General features: G+C 33.4%; 1 protein-coding gene across 6 annotated transcripts in view; it reads right to left on the reverse strand.

Annotated features, from left to right (window-relative positions):
- The window catches only part of SKIC3 (SKI3 subunit of superkiller complex), a 63,679-nt gene that overhangs the window by 21,903 nt on the left and 22,007 nt on the right, over positions 1–19,769 (reverse strand). For 5 of the 6 annotated variants that reach the window (XM_016216168.2, XM_016216171.2, XM_016216169.2 and 2 more), the window contains 18 exons: positions 19,243–19,422; positions 18,805–18,929; positions 17,631–17,884; positions 16,452–16,554; positions 14,060–14,236; positions 13,827–13,971; positions 13,583–13,661; positions 13,433–13,494; positions 13,261–13,317; positions 11,790–11,858; positions 10,990–11,064; positions 10,206–10,347; positions 8,056–8,149; positions 5,777–5,854; positions 4,360–4,484; positions 3,473–3,596; positions 862–1,083; positions 24–96 (listed from right to left, as the gene is read on the reverse strand). In XM_016216168.2, coding sequence (XP_016071654.2) covers positions 24–96; positions 862–1,083; positions 3,473–3,596; positions 4,360–4,484; positions 5,777–5,854; positions 8,056–8,149; positions 10,206–10,347; positions 10,990–11,064; positions 11,790–11,858; positions 13,261–13,317; positions 13,433–13,494; positions 13,583–13,661; positions 13,827–13,971; positions 14,060–14,236; positions 16,452–16,554; positions 17,631–17,884; positions 18,805–18,929; positions 19,243–19,422 — 2,184 coding nt within the window. The remainder of the gene's footprint in view (positions 1–23; positions 97–861; positions 1,084–3,472; positions 3,597–4,359; positions 4,485–5,776; positions 5,855–8,055; positions 8,150–10,205; positions 10,348–10,989; positions 11,065–11,789; positions 11,859–13,260; positions 13,318–13,432; positions 13,495–13,582; positions 13,662–13,826; positions 13,972–14,059; positions 14,237–16,451; positions 16,555–17,630; positions 17,885–18,804; positions 18,930–19,242; positions 19,423–19,769) is intronic. The other variant, XM_016216172.2, reaches the window with a different exon arrangement.

Here is a 19,769-nt window from a genome sequence, read left to right on the forward strand (position 1 = left end):
CCAGAATTTAGGACATTACTCACCTTTGCGTTTTGTTGCGCATACTGAGCAACCACTCGGGACAACAGAGACCAAAGAGCAGGATCAGCTGGGTTACTACAGAGATCACCAAAAGCAGAGGGCTTAAAGATGGAAATTACTTTAACCACCACCATTTTATTTAGTACTTAAATTTAAAATCCTTTAGACATCTAAAACAAGTTCATATGACTGTTCATGTATGGTTGAAAGTGTCTTAATTTTTAGAAAACATATTTTATATCTCTTTAATACACCAACAGTCCGTAGAAAAATAAGAAAAAAAAAATCGGCAATGCAATGATTACAAAGCCATGAGATCTAACTAAGAAAGGTTAAGGAAATGTAATCTGTTGTGTTCAAAGAAAACACAAAGAGATGAGATCTATGGAAGGAAAACAAACTCCTGATATAACACTTTACTGCTGAAAATAAATACCACAGCTGCCAGTATAACAGTTTTCTAATTTCTAAACATTGAATACATTTTGAATGCTTATGTGATCAATATATTCCTAAAACCATCAAAATGGACAGTGCCAGATAACAACCTGACAACATGACAAACTTGAGAATTAGTAAGGGCTTTCATACTAAAAGTCTGGAAGGGCAAATTTTCTGTTCTCTATCTCTTTATTAACTGAATTTTTAAAAAAATCTTCATAGGTGAAATAATATGTACAGTCAGTTACCTGATTCTATGGACAATTTCATAAGACCACATTTTGGTTTCCAAATGTGTATGCTTACCACTTCATTTTATATATTCTTAATAAGGTCCAAATGTCAAAGACTACCTCACCAAGTATAATTAGACCCCAAGTTCCCAAGCACAGAATTTACCTGTGAACAGCTTTAGATGCTTGTCTCTGCACTGCCACACTGCGGCCCTGCAGTGCATAAATTGCTGAAGTAAGAAGGCACCTCTGATAATCATTGTCTTTCTGTTTGATATGCTTCAGTAATTCGTTAAGTGCTGCTTTTGACAGTGTAGCATCCTGCATTGCCAATCCTAGAGCACACAGGGCCTGAAGGCTCTCTGTGGTTGGCTCCTTTAAGATAGAGCTGTAAATATATTTTTTAATTGCTGATTAGTCATGAATACAGTAGTCTGTAACTATTACAACATATTTAACACTTAGGAGAAAAAGCAATTTACTTAAAGATTCACCAAACTAAACTCAGTTTTGAGATAACTATGAAAACAAACTGCTTGCATTCTTGGGACAGCAATTTCCCCGACTATCTGAAGCATTTAAAAGGTGTTCAGAGAGCAGCAATACCCAAATTTCTTTTCTGGTCATTATATCTAAGTTTTAGAAACAAATGTAATATTTCTAATAATAATTATGAATGTTGTACCATAAAGAGAAACTTCCAAACACTTTCTAAACAGATTAAAACATAATACAAATATTTAAAACATTACAAAATATCACATACCTATACCACTATGTCTTTCTACTATTTTTTGAAAGGGGGAAATAAAGTGTTTAGAATTTACTTTTGACAAACAGGTATAAAATCATGCAGTTTCATGGGTAGCACTAGAGTTAAGAGCTCAATTAGAGCATCATAACTCTTTTTACAATAAGGGATAAGATGTAAAAGTCAAAATATGGAAGACTGTCAATTAGTCAGTCGTTTCTAACGATACAAATAACTGCACTGTATGTTGGTACAACTGAAAAAAGTAAAATATAAATTCCAATACTGACAGCAAAAGAAGAAATTCCAGTGTGTACCTTGGTTCAAAAGAAAAACAAACCTATCTACTCTAGTACTTACTAATATACAAAATCTAAATTATTACTGAAATAACTAGATCCCATTAAGCTATATGTGCTGAACACCCAGTAACTGAATCTTGTCTTGTACCATGTTCTAGTGATTTTATATGCAGTTATTTAACATAACAAATTCTATGAAGTAGGTAACAACTATAAGAACAAATTGCCCCTCATATATTGAACTTACTTTCATTCTCCTCAAATAAGCACCCAGGACACTGCTTAGTTCACAACATATGAATGCCAAACAAGACCAATAAAGAATTGATAACTGAATTTTCCATAGAAAGGAAGTCAAAGAAAAGAATGCCAAGGGGCAGGAAGGGAACAGTTGGTAGTGATAAGTTTGAAAGTGACATGCAGAGAATCAAAAACAATTATAAATCAGGTGAATACCTAGCCCTGGACCCAACAACATAAAACAAGAAGGTAAAGGTTTTCCTGCTGAGAAGAGGAAAAGGGTAAGATTATATTCTATAATTTTTTCCCACTTTCACCAATATCAAAATGGTTTGGGTTACTGTTTAAATAGTAACCCCAAACTAATCTAACTGCATCTAATTTGGGGTTACTTTCACCTTGAAAAGTGCAGTAGTACATTAGCACCTATGATTCCTGTCCCTAAGCCATTTGCAATTTGGGTTCCCTGAACGTGTTATATAGAGCCATACGTACACATTACACGGATATATCCAAGTAAAGTGACAAGATTAATTTTTTATTCCAACTGGTTTTCTCAAAATAGCAAAGAGGAAGAGAAAGAATTGTTTATTTATTACATAAGAAAATGACTTAAGTCAGGATGAGTCAGAAGCATCACCATGAATAAACAACTATAAAGCTTACTCTACAGAAGTGGTTTTCAACTAGTAACAGCTAATCAGCTTCCACCTCCTACCTTTACAGGGGGGTTGGGGGTTGGGGGTGTAATTTGGAGATGCATAGAGGTAATTTTTGGTTTTCACAATGATTGAGCACTGTTATTAGCATTTAATGAGTGGGCAACAGAGATGTAATCTTCCTGCAATGGGGAGACAATTCTGTACTGTGAGGATTTGTACCACTGAAATGCCAATAAAGCACTCATTGATAACCACTGGCAAATAGCATATCTTAATCATCTATAGCTTTTAAAGAAATTAAGATTAACTTTCTAAAAAAATAAAAATTCCAGAAGTCCAAAAATACCATATAAGAATAATCACATATATCATAGGCAATTATTTTTAACTTATGCCAAAAATATAGAAATAGATATGTGATGTTGGTAGCATTTTTTTTTAAGACTCAACTTTGAATTAAATTCATCGTATTAACTTTAAAAGGAAAGGGAAAATCTCTTTGGGGATACAAAAGGCCAAAAAACAAGCTAGTTATGACTGCCTTCATTAAAATTTTAAGATCCTACTAGATGAGGTGATCAATTACTCTTTTTAAAAATAAATAAAACACACAGTGTATAGGATGATTTTGAAGGACTGGATGGATCCAGGACTAAGAATTAAGCCACGCTCTCTAGTTCCACCTGTGACTGTTAGTTCAAAACCAGGTGGGTCCAATCACTTTTGTTCACTAAGCACTGTAAACTTCATTTTACACAGCTCCAAATTTGAACCCATTATTTAAGTATTTGGTCACACTGTGTTAATATCAACTATACATACCATTTAAACAGCAATGTCTTGGCTACATCCATTTTTCCTTGCTTATACTCCGTTATTGCCAGAGCTGTCAGGATATGCGCTTTGTCTTGCTCTGATTCAACAACAGACAAGGCTCTCTCATAGGCTATTATACAGATGTGGAAACAAAAGGAAAACAATATAAAAGCATTCCTGATTGACAAACTATAGGGTTTTTCCTTTCCTAATTCTATTTTTCATAAAGGTAACTAAAACGGTATCTTACTGTTCTCTTGTTTTCAAGCAGATGGAATAAAAATTTATAATATCTAATTGGTTTAGCTGTGCCAAGGTAATTCTGGGGATATCATTAGTATTATTATGTGATATTCCCTGATTTCTATCTTCAGAATCTTGAGAGAGGTCTTAGTCACTATCTTCAAAACAACTGGAGGCCAGGAGCCACCGAGACAGCATGAAAATTCCATGTGCAGACAAGCAACTCCATCAAATAGATCCTTACAATGAGCTGCACACACAAAGGCTGAGGTCATACATATGAAGGTGCACACAATTAGCACTTTGGTAGAAACCAAAATATACTATTACTACAATGGTAGAGGTCTTCACTTATAAGAAATTTACATTTAAGCACTCTTGAAGTAGTAAAGACCTGCTTTCAAATGCTAACTCGTATGTCAACCATAAGTGATCTTGGGTGTTTCCTCCTCTAAATAATGAAAATAAAACTCAGCTCATAATACAGGTATAAGGACTATTCATCATAAAAACCTACTAAATGACAAAACAGATAAAAAGTTCTTAGTAGTTTAATAAACACTGCAACCGTACCCCCATCTCATTATTACAAATTCCTCTTAGCCCTGGAAAAGTAAGATGTGTCCTTCAGTTTCAAGCAACACACTCACCTTTGCTGCTCTCTTTATACAGACCCTTCATAAATAAAGCCAGTGCAAAACCAATGATGTCTTCTAACTCTTCAAGGGTTGTTGACTTAAAGGCCTGGATAGCTTTATCATATTCACCAATGGAACTAAGAAGCAAAATAAAGTTTACTTCTAATATCAAAAATAATTTTGGCTTATATCATCAAAATACAGAAATTATTACACCGCAATTCATTTAATAACTTTACTTCATCTGTCAGAGTTAAAGATGTAGAAAGGACTTAAAATAGAGGGCATATCACTTATTTCTCATAGAATGTACTGGGGGATTAAACCTCAGACTTTGCTCCTTCTAAATAACGTGAAAATAATCAGTTTAGCTAGATTGCAAAGTGTTTTTTAAAACAAACTTGAACTAAAATTCCAAATTATAAAAATAATTTCAAGTTAACTTTTATACAGAACTCTAAATTTTTAAGTATATTACATTAGTTAAATATTATTCCCATTGGTATGGTTCTAGCATCTTTGACGAGCTTAACAAGCATAAAATACCTAGTCATCATCAAACCTAGCTTTCGTGTACAGTTTATCTGCACATCCATTTTGGTTTTTTTGGAGGGCACATAGACACACTAAAATTCCACAGACAAAACTATACATTAACTTTTCTGGAGTTAATAGGTATAAAAGTAAAAACTGTAATATGACACTAAATATAATCCCTTTAAATAATGGAAAAATAACTTGTTTGCTTATTAAAAAATGAAGAGAAACTATGAAGGGAAGAGGGCTACCTTAGATTGTTTACGAATAAATATATTCAATTTGGAGGCAGCTCTCAACTTGAGGAATGCTTCCTTAGCTTGAGGCAAAAACCTTCCTCCCATAACACCTATTCTCTGGTCCTACTTCTATTCTCTAAAATAACTGGATTAATTTTTAATCTTTTTTAAAAATCTTTTTTGAAGTAAGAAGTCTTTGAGAATCTGAAGGAATCTATGTGGCCCCCTCTCCACTCACAAAATGCACACACTCAGAAATGTTTATGTACTATTTCAAAAGAATTCAGAATGCTTCTGAATTCCTAATGTCCATCCCCAGTTTAAAAATATACAGGAAATCAGAAAAAATCCAATTCTTCCAATTAACTAGGCTTCTACTACTAGAGAGACAGCAACTGCCTCTCTTCCAAACATTCTCTTATATAGTCCCCAAAGATCAGTTCTAAACCTGCTCCTTATAAAGCACAGTGGACTTAGGTATTGTTATAGGTCCAGGAAACTGCTAACACAGCCTGCTACTGTGGGAATCATGTATCCTGGGGAAATGTCACCAGCCCACTGCTCTAGAAACAGGTCACCACCTCACTAGTCCCACAGCTTTCACCAGAAATATCTAGTAGAGTCATGGAATTAATGGGAAAAAACATGCTTACCATAACAATCTGCCATAATTTCTAATTGCATCATTATAAGTAACTTGGTCTTCTGTGTTCTGTAACAGCAAAATTGCCCTTAAAAAAAAAAAAAATGTATTGTAAGTTATCTATATGCAATAGCATTCTTTTACCCTTCTTCATTAATGGAATCTACAGATTTTTGTTTTCATTTAATTCTACTAATTCTTTAATGCTAGTTGTAACACCTATTCATATTTTATTAAATTGGCACCACAAAATGATACTTAGATTTTAGTTTGTCAGGAAAATTACTTTAACAAAGTGAACCTTGAAAGTGAAATCATTTATTATACGTGAGTTTTGAACATTCCAAAAATTTTAATCTAAGCATGGAAAAACAACTGTGTTGTTTTAAGCTTTGACATATTTGAACTACATAGAAAACACTCTTTAAAATATTTATATACTAGTAGTTTGAGTTAGGAAGTCAGGAAATTGAGTGCTTTCATGTGCCTTTACCTGTTACACACAGAAAGATATTTGAGCAACACTGAGTTCAGAGAACGGAGTCATCAGCAATCCCCAGAGGCTTAGAATTAATTCACCAACATGCTGATAGCCCAGATTTTACCTTCTCATGCTCAGTCCCCTTTGGGCAAGCAGGGAAATGTCTTAACAACTAAAAGGAGTGAAATACTTAGTAATATTTTATTTTCTATTTAAAGAGGATTAGCCAGGAAGAAATAGCTAAGAAAAGCTTTTGCTCCCCCTGATGTTACATGAAAAGCAAAATTTGCCAGAGAAGTCTAAAAGACAGTATTATAGAGACAGTATTATATTAAAAACTACACCTCTGGTTACACTTATACCTAATTTGTAGTTTCGAGCCTCAAATACTTGTTTAAGGCATAAAAAAAAACAAAAAAAAAACACAACACAATAAACCACAGCAGTGACGAGTTAAGAAAGAGTGGTACATATCCAAGTGACCATGGAGCTGCCATTTTAGGCTGAAGGTATAACAAGGGTCAGATTCACGATATGTGCGATTATAATACGTACCCAAAAAGTAGTGAGTAGCCTAAAGCTGTCTAGTTTTCTGTTTAAAAATCCTGCTCACTGTTGTAGTCTATCATACTTATAGTTTGTTTACTGGTAAATTTACTGTGACAGTGAAAGAAATATAATTGTGATTTTTCATAAACCTCTCTCCACATACACCTGGAAAAATAACTTCATGATACAGCCTCCAGTACCACCTAGTGATTACTCCTTTGAACTACAGAGAAACCCATAAAAAAATGGCAAAGTATTTAGGACACCTCAATTATTTTTCCATCTAACAAGGCCTCTTCTAAAAATCTAGAAGGATGTATCTCAGAGGTTAGGTAATACGGTCTTTTAACTTTTCATCCGGTCCTCGCAGGATGAACAATTATTTTCTTATTCACAGATCAATTAATCTGCAGAGAATAAACCTTCAAGTTGATTTCCTTTCCTACTGATTTACTGACTCTGGTACTTGAGCACACTTGAGCACATGGTCCTCGTTTCTTCGACATGCTAAGTGCACTCCTGATTCAGAGCACTTGCTCTTCTGTTCCTTCTGCCAGGAATGCTCTTGTCCTGACAACCAAATGGCTTGTGGCTTCACTTCATTCATGCCAGGCCTCATCTGCCTCCTTAGTAATCCTACACCTCTTAAAAACTGTCTCAAATTCATTGTCTGCCTCTGTAGTTTCTGGTCCTTTACTTGGATTTTCTTTCTTAGCAATTATTATCATCACAGCTGTCTATTAGCTTACCCCGTGTCTCCTCCCACCAGAACACAAGGTCCATGAGAAAGGGGCCCGAGACTGTTTTCACTCACTGCTAAGCCTCCAGTGCCAGGACACCGCTTGATACACAGCAGTTCAACAAATACTTATTGATAGATAAACATGTAGTAGATTAAAGTGATTCAAACAAATATATAATGTTCTGATTTCTCCTCTGAATAAATACATGTATTTAATAAAGCTAGACAAAGTCTAAAGGGATGAATTTTTCTAAAATAAAATCTGAGGGTATTTTCGTTTGGTTTTTGTTTTTCCTTTTCTCTCTCTCTCCTCTCTCTCGGGTTAAGCAACAGAAACCAAAATATAGCTGAAAATTTGAGATTTAATAATAAAAAGATGTAATAATAATAGATAAGATGTAATAATAATAGATAATAAAAGATTAGGAAAAAATTCTAAACATTTAGTACCTTTTCCGTGAGAATGGGAATAAATAAAAAAAGGCCAACTGACAGATAAGGGTGGCATTTCATTTACCTATGGAATGCATCTGCTGCCTCCTTCTTCAGTTGTAGATGTTCATTCAAATAACCCAACATTGTGAAAGCTGGAGCATAGTTAGGAATTCTTTCTGGAAATCAAAAAATAAATATTCTTTACATGCACATAATGATTGTGTTTGTAAAATATTAGTTTTATTTCCAATTTTTTAATATTTTAAATATCAGATTATCTCTTGAAATCTTTGGCATCATTAAGAATAGCAGTCTGATTATCTTTACTATAAAATACCAGTAATCATTTTACAATTCTTCTAAATTATTGAGTAACATTTATAGTTATTATATACTTGTGTTGTTTTAAAGTTTAAACATTTTTATCTTTAATGGTATAATAACTTAAAAATGTACCTCATGTTAAAACTATTCATTTGATTTAAGGAAAATTCAGTTCTTTGGCGAATCACTTAAACCTTTCTGTGATTAATTTTAACAACAATTTTTCTTGGAGGTTATGATCCAATTTCTATGGCTTTTTAAAAAAATTAACTCAGTATTGTACACTAGAAACAGAGGGTGACTTTGGTATTCAATACAGTATTTTGAAATTTTAATGTCAAAAAACATCAAGCAAGTAATGATGTATAAAAAAACACATCTGATCTAGTTAAAAGTTGTATTAGGAACAAGACTTCAAATCCCTTAAATTGTTTAACAAAATACAGTGCAATCTATGTAATGGTTAGATTCTCACATCAAAATGTAAGATGAAAATCACACAGTCAGAGTTATTCTTGAACAATTCTCAAGTTATCACACAAGGAGAGGGGCACCAAAACTGAGTCAAACTGAGTAAAAGGAGATCCGTGCCTTCCATCCACACTCGTCCTGAGGCACTTCTTAGCAGGACAGATGAAGAGACTGGGCTCTCTCTGTATTCCTTCTCTTTCCTCTTCTAATTTATTTATTTTTGGCTAAGCACATGTAGTTGAATTTGTTAAACGAGCATAAATGTAGCTATGTAAAACTGTCAGAAAATAATTTGTTCGTTGTTCTAGGTATCTGAATTTTGCAGAAAACTCAAGATTTACCTCTTTATGTAAATCCTTTATAAACGTTACCCATTTTGTAAACAAACCTCTCAAGAAAATTTCTGATCATCTGCTTTCTCGGGGGCTCTAGGTATTCATTAGAGTCATTCATTCTGGCATACTGATAACATGTTGATGGACCAAAGCGCTGATTTTAAACTAGCTGTGTTCTCAAATGCCCCAGGCTTAATGCAGGAAGAGTATTACAATCCTTTCAATATTTATGATGAGGCATTTCCCTTCAGATTTTCACAATTTATCTGATTCTTTATATTATTCAACTGCTGATATTACTGCTTAAATGCCTTGTTTCTTTATTAGAATTCTGTCAAAAGATTTAAAAAAATATGCTAGTAAGACTAACATTTCTTGAGCATGTAAGGTACACCAGGTACTCTGCACATTATGTATAAATCATCTTATTTAAACCCTCAGCAATCAATATTTTCATTATTGTATTATAGGTGGGAAAACTAAAATTCAATTTGGTAATATGCCCAGGGTTTTATCATGGCTTCTAAATGATGGAGCAGTGATTAAAATTCAATAGTAATTTTATTAAGGAAAGGAAATTATTATAATAGATGGTTAATAAAACTTCACCATTCAGTCTTTTCCTAAGCCTAAACATAGTCTTCCAGTATCTTAAAGAAAAACCAGGTGTTAAAGTGGGAGGTTAAAGGCACTGGGTTTGGAATTAAAGCACATTATCTCATTTAACTCTCACATCTCTACAACCTAGGTATTATCATCTCTACTTTCCAAGGTTAAAAGAAGTTAAGGGAAGTAAAATACTTGGCCTAAGACTGTAGTAAAAGTAAGTGGCAGAGCTAGAATAGCAGCAACTCAGGCCTTTTAGGCTCTAAAATGTTTCCACTACAACACAGAAATCATCTTTATCTTAAATTATCTTTATCATCATTTCATCCCTCTTCAAAAGTCCTTACTAAAGTTTAAAAAGTAGACTGGCCACTGGGAGGAGAAAAGGCAAATTCAAGTCTTAAAAAACATTAATATTTAATTTGGAATTAACTAATTTTTAAAATTCATTAAATTATTTTAACAGTTATTAAAATACCTTGCTATGACACCTTACCTATGTATTTACTCAAAACAACTTGTGCTGCTGGGATAGCATTCATCTGGAGGATGTTGTACCGGTACAGCTCTGTTCCTCTGTTGCTTTTATCTTGCAATGTAGTACAGACCCAGTATGCATAACCGATTGCCCCTTCAGTCTTTAAAAAAGGCAAAGTTAACAAGTGGACATAGCGTAATAAAGATGCCAATCCAAATTAAGAAATGAAACAGTGCACTTCAACATGGTAAATACCACATCTTAGTCTTCTTTAAGTCAACTGCTAAGTGCCTTTACAGGGTCCTATGATAAAACACAGCTACGAACATGCTTAAATCACTTGCTTCAACCCTAAGTAGAAGAACCAAACGGGATAAATTAAGCACAGAAAACAGAGCGCCTCCTGATGGGTTAGTGTGCTTCTTCTCAGCACCATACCCATAGGTCAAAGTAATAAATACCAATTAAAAGAATTCTAACACACTTATAAATAATCTAGAAATGTCAACCAAGCCTAGTCCTTATCTTGTGTTTATTTTTTCTAGAGTCTTGGTTTCTACTCTACATGACTACTACTGCATCTGCTAAACCCCAATGTCATTTCTTCATCAGATCTTGAAAGATGACAGCAAGATGAAAGCGAGTTCTTTAATTAAAGACAGCTTATCTGCTTTTATGGAAGAATAAAGAGTAGAGACAAGTGCTGTCATTAATATCTGAGACCACTAAGCATCCATTTTTCTCAACAAGAATAATACTTTGCTCATCAGTGAATCCTCAGGAAGAATGCTCAGATTCTTACGTGCATACTGAGTTCTGTAGTGTGCCTGAAAAGATCCATGGTGTCGTAACTTCCAACGGTCTCTGCAATAAGAGCCTATAAAGAAAAAGAGAGGTTCTTAGTGTGTTTAAAAAGAGTCATCACCATCATCACCATCATCATGATGATGAATGAAACTGGAAAAAACAAAGGTTTAAAAGCTGTGCTGAAAAGCCAATTTCTACTTTAGTCTTGGCTACCATATTCCCATGGCACAGGAGACAAGAATGACTTACTAAACTGGCCCTTAGGCAGACAAGTGCTTTCAGAATTCCATCTGCAACCTTCTCCCTCCCCTCTCACCCTTGATTTATTCATACTGGGATTTGTCTGGAACAGGAGTCTTTTTTTTTTTTTTTTTTTTTAAATATATCTTTACTGCTTTCAGAGAGAGGAAGGGAGAGGGAGAGAGAGATAGAAACATCAATAATGAGAGAGTCATTGATCGGCTGCCTCCTGCACGGCCCTGACTGCAGATCGCAACCCAGGCATGTGCCCTGACAGGAATCGAACTGAGATCTCCTGGATCCTAGGTCAATGCTCAACTGCTGAGCCACGCTGGCCAGGCAATAGGGTATTTTTTTTTTAAATTTATCTTTATTGTTGAAATTATTACAGGTGTCCCCTTTTTAATCCCCCATTTACCCCCATGCACCCTGCTCCCCCCCCTCCCCAGGCCTTCACCAAACTTTTATAGGGTATTTATATTCCACTTTATATTAATAGGTTATTTATATCAACAGATTATTAGATTATTAATAACTAAATGTTATATATCTTACTTGTCCAATCCAGCACATTAAGTAAGATGGATCAAGGGACTGAGCCATTTTGAAAGCTTCATGAGCTTGCTAGGGAAACAAAAAACAAAAGATAATACATCAAGTCATTTTATAAATTTAATAGTAAATTATTTATGTTTAAAAAGCATAAAATAAGAGAATAAGAAAAGTCAGACTTATCAACATAAACACATATGAACCCAAAACTGCTTAAGCACAACTAGCAAAGCTTAAAACACTGTTCCACCAGAACACTCCTGTGCACAACAGATTTCTCAACAGGCTTAGGGATTCTGGTCCCAGAGACAGGGCAATATAGATTCTACCTCACAGCTGGTAGAACTTTTAACAAATTACCCATACATTTGCTAGCCACAGGCTTGAGGGAAGTGACTAAGTAAGGCTGTATCCCTTCCCCTCTCTTTGAGCTTAACTGGGAGGGTAAGAACTAACAACTGAAAAGGTCTGAGATACGCACATGCTACTAGACAAAGAGACTGGTCAGCATAATCTGTGTTAAGCAGTCAGGAACTTTAAGGATACTCATTTGGACACATTAAGTTGCATGACTGTTTTTTTCTGCTACAAAATATAACATTTTATGCTGCTTTATATCACTTTCTTAATCATCTAAATGTGGCAGAAAAGAGTCTTATTTTTCCTCTAAAAAAGTAAGCTAATGGGCAACTGTGCCATGCTGTCATAAAACCACATTCATGGCTTATTAACTAAGACCTTGCTTTAAGTTTTTTAAAAAATATTTTCACATATTTTAAGATCCACATTAATATTTCCCTTCATTCTATTTACAATCTTCTAAAGTAGTCTCTGCTGTGACTTAATGTATTGCTAAGACTATTACTAACACTATTTTAAAAGGATGGTATTCGACATACTGGCTGAAAAACAAAACAGTACAGATAGTATCTATAGATCTGTAGAAACTTCTAAATATGTTCTATAAACACATGTCCAATTTTCTGATGTATAACTGTTTGAGTATGACAAATTACATTGTGGTTTATAAAGGGATTAATATTAGCTAATGCCAAATCTAAATCACTTGGAAGAATATGTTAAATTTAAGCTGCTAGAAAGTACTAATCATCTCCCTTATTTCACCACTCTACCCCCAACACCACCTACATGGGACTCCTTTTATATGTGCACAGATAAAAATAAAAACACTCAAGTGATTTATAGTAGAATTGTTTTAATCTTTAAATGAAAAAACAACATAATTATAAAACCATAAATTTATTGAGTGGTATGGAAAGGAAAATAAATCTTATACATTCATTATTCAAATAACATAAACTGAATGTGATTAATTATCTAGCATATTAGAGAGCACACTGGATAGACAGCAATGTACAAAGTATTTCTCCACAAGAAGTTAAGCTATTATGAAGAGATCATGTAGAGAAAATGTTCTTTACTTTTAATATGACAAAATAGACAACACATTTACCTCAATGTTTTCATTTGCTAGGTACAACACTCCCAAGTTGGTCCATGCAACAGGATTCTAAAAGCATATATATGTATAAAAATTAGGTCCCTTGTCTATATGAAAGTCTCAGAAAATTATTAACCCTAAATTTTGAAGTTCTTTTTCATTGACAGACACACAGAACACTCACTATTTGCTCCGACTGGATTGATTTGATGAAACAATGCTGAGCAAGGGCATAATTTCCAATACCTGAAAAATACAGAACTTGATGAAACTGAACTTTATTACCTGAAATGAGCAATCTTCTAAAATTACTGAAGTGTTACTCAATTCTTACCACTGTAACATGAAACCACGCCAAGAGCATTCCAGTATAAATGATTACTACTGTTGAGTCTCACTGCCTTTTTCAGACACTAAAAAGTAAAATTAGATGAATTTTTATTTCTTTGAATGTCAGCATTTATATCAAGATAAATGTAGTTTCTGTGAAAACACTATAGTATTTACTTTATCAAAAACATCTTTCGGAAAATACTTAGGCGTGTTTTAAGTTTATGAAAAATTTCTCAAAATCATACATGTAATGATTTCTCCAACAACTCCTTAAGATCATTCATGTTGCTGCCTGTTTCTGCTAGATGTTGTACTTGGCGATAATAATTAATTCCAAGATCACACCATGTATTAGATGTAGACATCAGTTTTAATGCATGCCCGTAACACCTATGGAAACATAAAAGTGAATGTTATGTTTTGTTATAATGTCCTAATTCAATTTGAATGTCATTATCTGGCAATCTTTGTAAATTACCTTCCTCCAAGACGGAGGAGCTCATTTTTCTTTAATACTTGCTTTCCTTCTTTCTGACCTAGAAGGATTCCTAAAATATTAACATTCACTTTAGATGGTGAGACAGCATACAGACTGGTACAAGCATCACCAACTAGCTTCCAAAGGCAAGACACATCAGCTTGATGCTGCAGAGCACTGAAAAAAAAGAAATGTGATTCTTTTAAATTATTTCTAAAAAGTAGTCTTTATCTCCCTCATTATTAATTATAATTAAAACAGAAAATTTATACATACAATCCTGATTAAAACCTACTTCCTTAATTAAGTGCAGTGAATGATTTACTAAATTCCTTCTAACTGAATTACATTTTATCACCTCCCTAATATGAAGAAGAAAGAAGGGGAGAGAAAGAGAAGGAACTGATTGTTTTAACTGCCAGAAATTTGACAAACATTTCTTTGGTACTCTTCATTATTTTTGTTAGAAGTAACAGAAATCACATAAATAAATCATTAAGTTTTTCAGAACCAATTTACCTTTAATATTGACTATTTTAAAACTCTTTATATTTTATGCTCTTTGTGTTTGTTTGTTTGAACAATAACCAAGCAGTAAAGCTGATAAATCTTAAGAGTTGATTATTGTAAACTCAAGTTTTTGCTTTCAGATCTTCCACAAATTAAAAAAACACACAAGTAAATGTACAACATACCAAATATATTTGGTGGTACAAAGATTTTTTACTCTCTGAGACCAATTCCAAAAATCTAAAGATAAAAATGTGAAAACCTGTATTTATTGAAGCAAGTCAGAGTGAATGGACAAGTTCAAAAAGTAAACAGCAATATTAATTATGATGATAAAGGGAACTTCTTTTCAGAATGAGAAAAATGTCAGCTACACATTTCTCTTCATTTTTTTCTTCTTGAGATCTTATAAATAAAACAAAGCAATTTCATTTAAGCCAAATCTTGATAATCAACTATCACAAATAGCTATGTTACTGGCAGATGGACAAGCAGATGGAACATTTTCATAGCCTTTTCTACTCATGAAGTCCAGCCAAAAAATCATTTTCCAGATTCTTCCAGGGAAGTAAGATTAATTATTGCAGTTATCACTGGAAGCCCCTTGTGAGGACCAGGAAGAAGGACAACACTATTTCTAGTTCCTTTGCCTAAATATCTTAGCATAATTTCTAGAATTGACAACATGGAAAAAGAAAACAGACATAGAAGAGAAACAAGCAATTTTAACAGTCTATACACATATCTCCTTTTATGTTCAATAAAAAAATAAAATATCTGTGAAGTGAAATAACTTCTATCACCCTTACATGAGAATCATGAGAATGTGAACTTTTAGCATAGAAGTAAATATAATTTTGGAATTATCACTTTAAAAGTTTTATATACCTCCTTATAATTGGCTGTGAGTGCTCCATGCTTCCCAGAACAAAATTTCCCAAGCTAAGAAAGGCAGTACTTTTAGCTCCAGAATCACCACTCAAAGTTCACACTCACTCTTAAGTACAGTTTCAACAAAGAATGCTTCTTCACAATACCTTCTCTCTTTGGAAAGAGCTTTGTTATGTGAGACTGGAAAAGTAGCAATAAAAATCAACGGGAGAAAAAAGGCTAAGGTTTCCATTTCATATTTGGTTCATATCTGAAACAAAGCAGTTCTGGAGCAACCAAATCAAGAGGGAGCAGAGGAGAAGGCAAGTAAGAAAAGAAAGGAAGGGATGCACAAAAAGAAGTTTAAGAGCAAAAACCTTCAAATGTATGTCTAACTTGTAGACTTTTTAAAGCCATCTACCATAAATAACACTTCTACCTAGCTAATGAATTTCCAGTTCAATAAAACACCAGATTTATTCAATTTTTCTGATTCCTGTCTTATTATTAGTCATCACTCTTTTCCTACACTGAGCAATCAGATTATTCATTTCCCTTTACCTCTGGCCCTATCGGTAAGCCTAAAATAAGCCCCTACCCCTGAGGTAAAGCATATTGTGCACCTGAAGCCCTATTTTCTGATCATTCCAATTCTAGATACATCTCTAGGCCTCCTGAAAGAACACTAACCCATGGTTGTCAGAGTTGCTGCTCCACTAGCAGACAGCTTCTTCCTTCCCACTCATCCCTATGCATGCAGTATGTCATCTACTTGAGAGCAAGAAACTGAACCTGTTCCCCAGTGCACAATTAACACAATGTATATGAGAGTAAGTTCCATAATTAACTGATTTGTCTGCTATTCTTTAGGCCTGATGTTCTGAATAATGAACGCTGTACCTAACAAAATGAACATGGAATGTTTCTTTATTCTAACCAGGATTTCTTCTAAGTTTGGTTTTATTATAATACTAAGAAAATAAGCGCAATGGCTAATAAGAATAATACTAACCAAGTAAAATATTCCAGTGCTTTTTCTATGTAGTCAACAGCTTTCCCATCAAGATAATCGACCAGAGCTGCTTTTGCCATCATGAGATGGCATTCACCCAAACCTAAAATCAGGTGAGTTTTTAGTTGTTAAAGCATGTAAAAGAAACACTTAAAATAAATTTATATTAAAGCCACCTTCCAGAAAACAAAACTTAATAGTATTTTATAAAAATTATTTTTAAGCATGGTCTTGCATTCATTTAGAGGAATTCAAACGACAGGGCTCTACTGGAGTAAACATGTACTAAAAGAAATAAAAACTACATATGGAACCTAAGAATTTCCTTGACTTTGGGGAAGTTACCTCTTAAAACCTCAGCTTTGAAAATGGGAACGTTATCTAAACACTACTCTCTATCGTATTATTACTTATTAACCATTATGCAACAAAATCTTATTTTTTTAATGGTCAAAATTATATAACAAACTATACCATAGTTTGAAATGAAAGAGCAAATTACCAAATGAAAGAGCAATTTCCTCAAGTGCCTAGTAACATTTAACAAATGTCAGTTCTCCTTGAGTTTTATAATATTAAGAAAAAAGTTTTCAATGCTTAAATTACATGTCACTTAAAACATACACTGTTTCTGACTTAAACTTCAATTGTTTTTTTAAATAGGAAAAGGAAACAGAAAAAATCATATATAATGGTTTTGGTTAGATATCATAATAAAAAATTGATTAGATATGAATGATGGTATTTTTAAAATAACCTATGGAGGAACTGAAATTAATTTAGATACTTATAAAATAATGCAAGTTGCCTTTAACATTAAAATATTGGGGGGGAAAAAGAGCTTCTATAATTTACAAAGTAATGAAAAGCTATTAACCTATTCTGAGGATATAGTGAATTACCAAAATATAATAGAAAAACTCTTGTTTTAGAAATCCATTTTAGATCCAATATCTATCATATTTGTCTAAAAGCTAAATCTCTATTACATTACTATTCACTGACTGTTGTGAAACACGTCAAATCTATATAACAAGCTATACTGTAAGATGCTCATAGTGGATGCTTACTGTTGACTAAATTATCCTGTTTTCAAATTACTCAATACCGTTAGGAAATTCACTCAAGGATTTTGTACTTTAGTATCACAAACGTCAAAGGAGCTATTAAAAAAATTACCTTTCAAAGCAGGCACATAATCTTCTTTCTTTTTAATGATCAGCTGGTATTGAGCTACTGCCTCCTTATATTTGCCTAGGATTTGCTGTATTGCTGCCACCTTAAACACACTGTATGTGGATTCTGGGTTCAGCTCACTGGCTTTTGTGAAGGATTTCAAGGCTGTTGTGTAGCCACCTCTGCTTAAGTATGCCTCTCCTAATGATTCCCAACAATTGAAGTCCTTCGGGTCTGCCCTTAATGCTGCCTGTAAACTAAAATTTCAAGAAACAATAAGAAACAATAAGAGAACTAAAAGTAATAGAACTTCCACATCTGAAAGGAAAATATAAATAATTCAACTGAATCACACATATCCATGCTTCCTTCTATTTATAAAAGTGCTATTTAAAGCAGGTATATCTGTTCCTTTTATAACTTGAATATTCTTAATACTAAGAAATTTTATTACAAATTTGGAATGAATAAGAACAAAATAACTTTTTTAAAGAAGTGCTGATCAGAATCTCTTTGCCTGATTGTCTGGGAAAACTTCACTCTCCTATCCTACCAGAACAGCTGTATATCTCAGTATGCCTCATCTATAAACCCACACCAATCCTACCAAAACAGAAATAATCATAGTTAGAAAACGAGAATAATAGGCATGCTCTAAATTTCTGATTAAATTCTATGTCCAGGAAAAATTTTAAATGCCTGTATTTTAGATATTAACATAAATCAAAAACAACTTCATCTTGAATCAAATATATATATTTTATATACCTGTAAGTGTAGCCCAAACCAAATGACTAAAAATGAGCTGCTCCAAATGCCCTTCAAGCTGCCAAATGTCTCCCCTGCCTCAAAACAATGTATGTCATTGGAAGAACAAAGATATTAACCTCAGCTTTTACCATTCCTTGAGTTTCTATCAAGAACCTACTATATGTATGATGCTATTAAGACTTCACTAGATTAGCTATCTCCTTAACTACAGGACATCATTTACTCCACTTTTGCAATTCCAGTGCCTTGCAGATAAGAACCAATCAGCCTTAAGTAAATTTTGCTATTTCTTCCCTCAAAACACAACCTGGTTTGAGGCAACCTGTAAAATTCATTTGGGGTACAAATGGAGCTAAAGAAACCACTAGGCCATCTATCAGAGTTTAAATATAAAGAGGTGCCTTACTCAGCCACTGCTTGAGAATGTTGACCAGCTTTCAAGTAATACAGTCCTCGCCTTAGCCAGGCCCATTTGGCTGTTCCAGCACTTGCCTTTTGAGTTACTGTTGTTAGGATAGCTAAGGCAGTTTCCTAATAAGGAGAAAGGGCTAGAGATATCAAATATCATAAAAATACAAAACACCAATCTAAAGTACTCAAATATATTTTCATATACCACTTCTGATTTTTTAAACTTACACTGGTATATAATGAACTAGTTTCAACAATAAATGATAAGGATTTTAATGTCTGCCAAAGAAAAGAAAATTTACAAACAGTGACAAAAATATTTCTATTGCATCTCCAAAAAATATAATAACTTGCAAGTATACATATATAAAAGTTTCTATTTCTACTCTTACATAAAAACAAAAGACAAAAGTGTTTAGGTTATTAGACATACCATCTCTTCAAGCTCCACGCTTAAATCAACAGCTGCAGCTCCAGATTCGGTATCAGTGTCATCCAATTCAAAAGCTTTCCTGTAACATCCACGGGCTCTGTTTTTATCTCCTGCTACATCTCTGTAATAATGACCTAAATAGCAGAAAACTTTGCCCATATATGTATCCAGTCTGGCAGCCTTTCAAATAAAAATTGATAATATATTAAAGTTTATTTGGATGGATCTCTTTAAAAACACAAAAGATAAATACACAGATTAAAGAAAAAGAACAGTTTTATTAAATTAATAAAAATATGCTAAAACATCCTTCAATGTAAGACTTAAAAGAGAAATAAAAGCTGGTCATCACTGCTTATAAGTGTAAAATGTTATCTCTGTTGAAAGAAATGTGAAATCTGAATTATTATATTAATCTGCTTTTATTAGCCAAAATAAGAAAGTAAGACTTCTAGATGTTAAACATCTAAACAACAAAAGTTAAGCATCTGGAATTACATAAGGCTTATATGACCATAAAACTACAA

Source organism: Miniopterus natalensis, chromosome 3 (genome assembly GCF_054644295.1).
Source record: "Miniopterus natalensis isolate mMinNat1 chromosome 3, mMinNat1.hap1, whole genome shotgun sequence".
NCBI lineage: Eukaryota > Metazoa > Chordata > Mammalia > Chiroptera > Miniopteridae > Miniopterus > Miniopterus natalensis.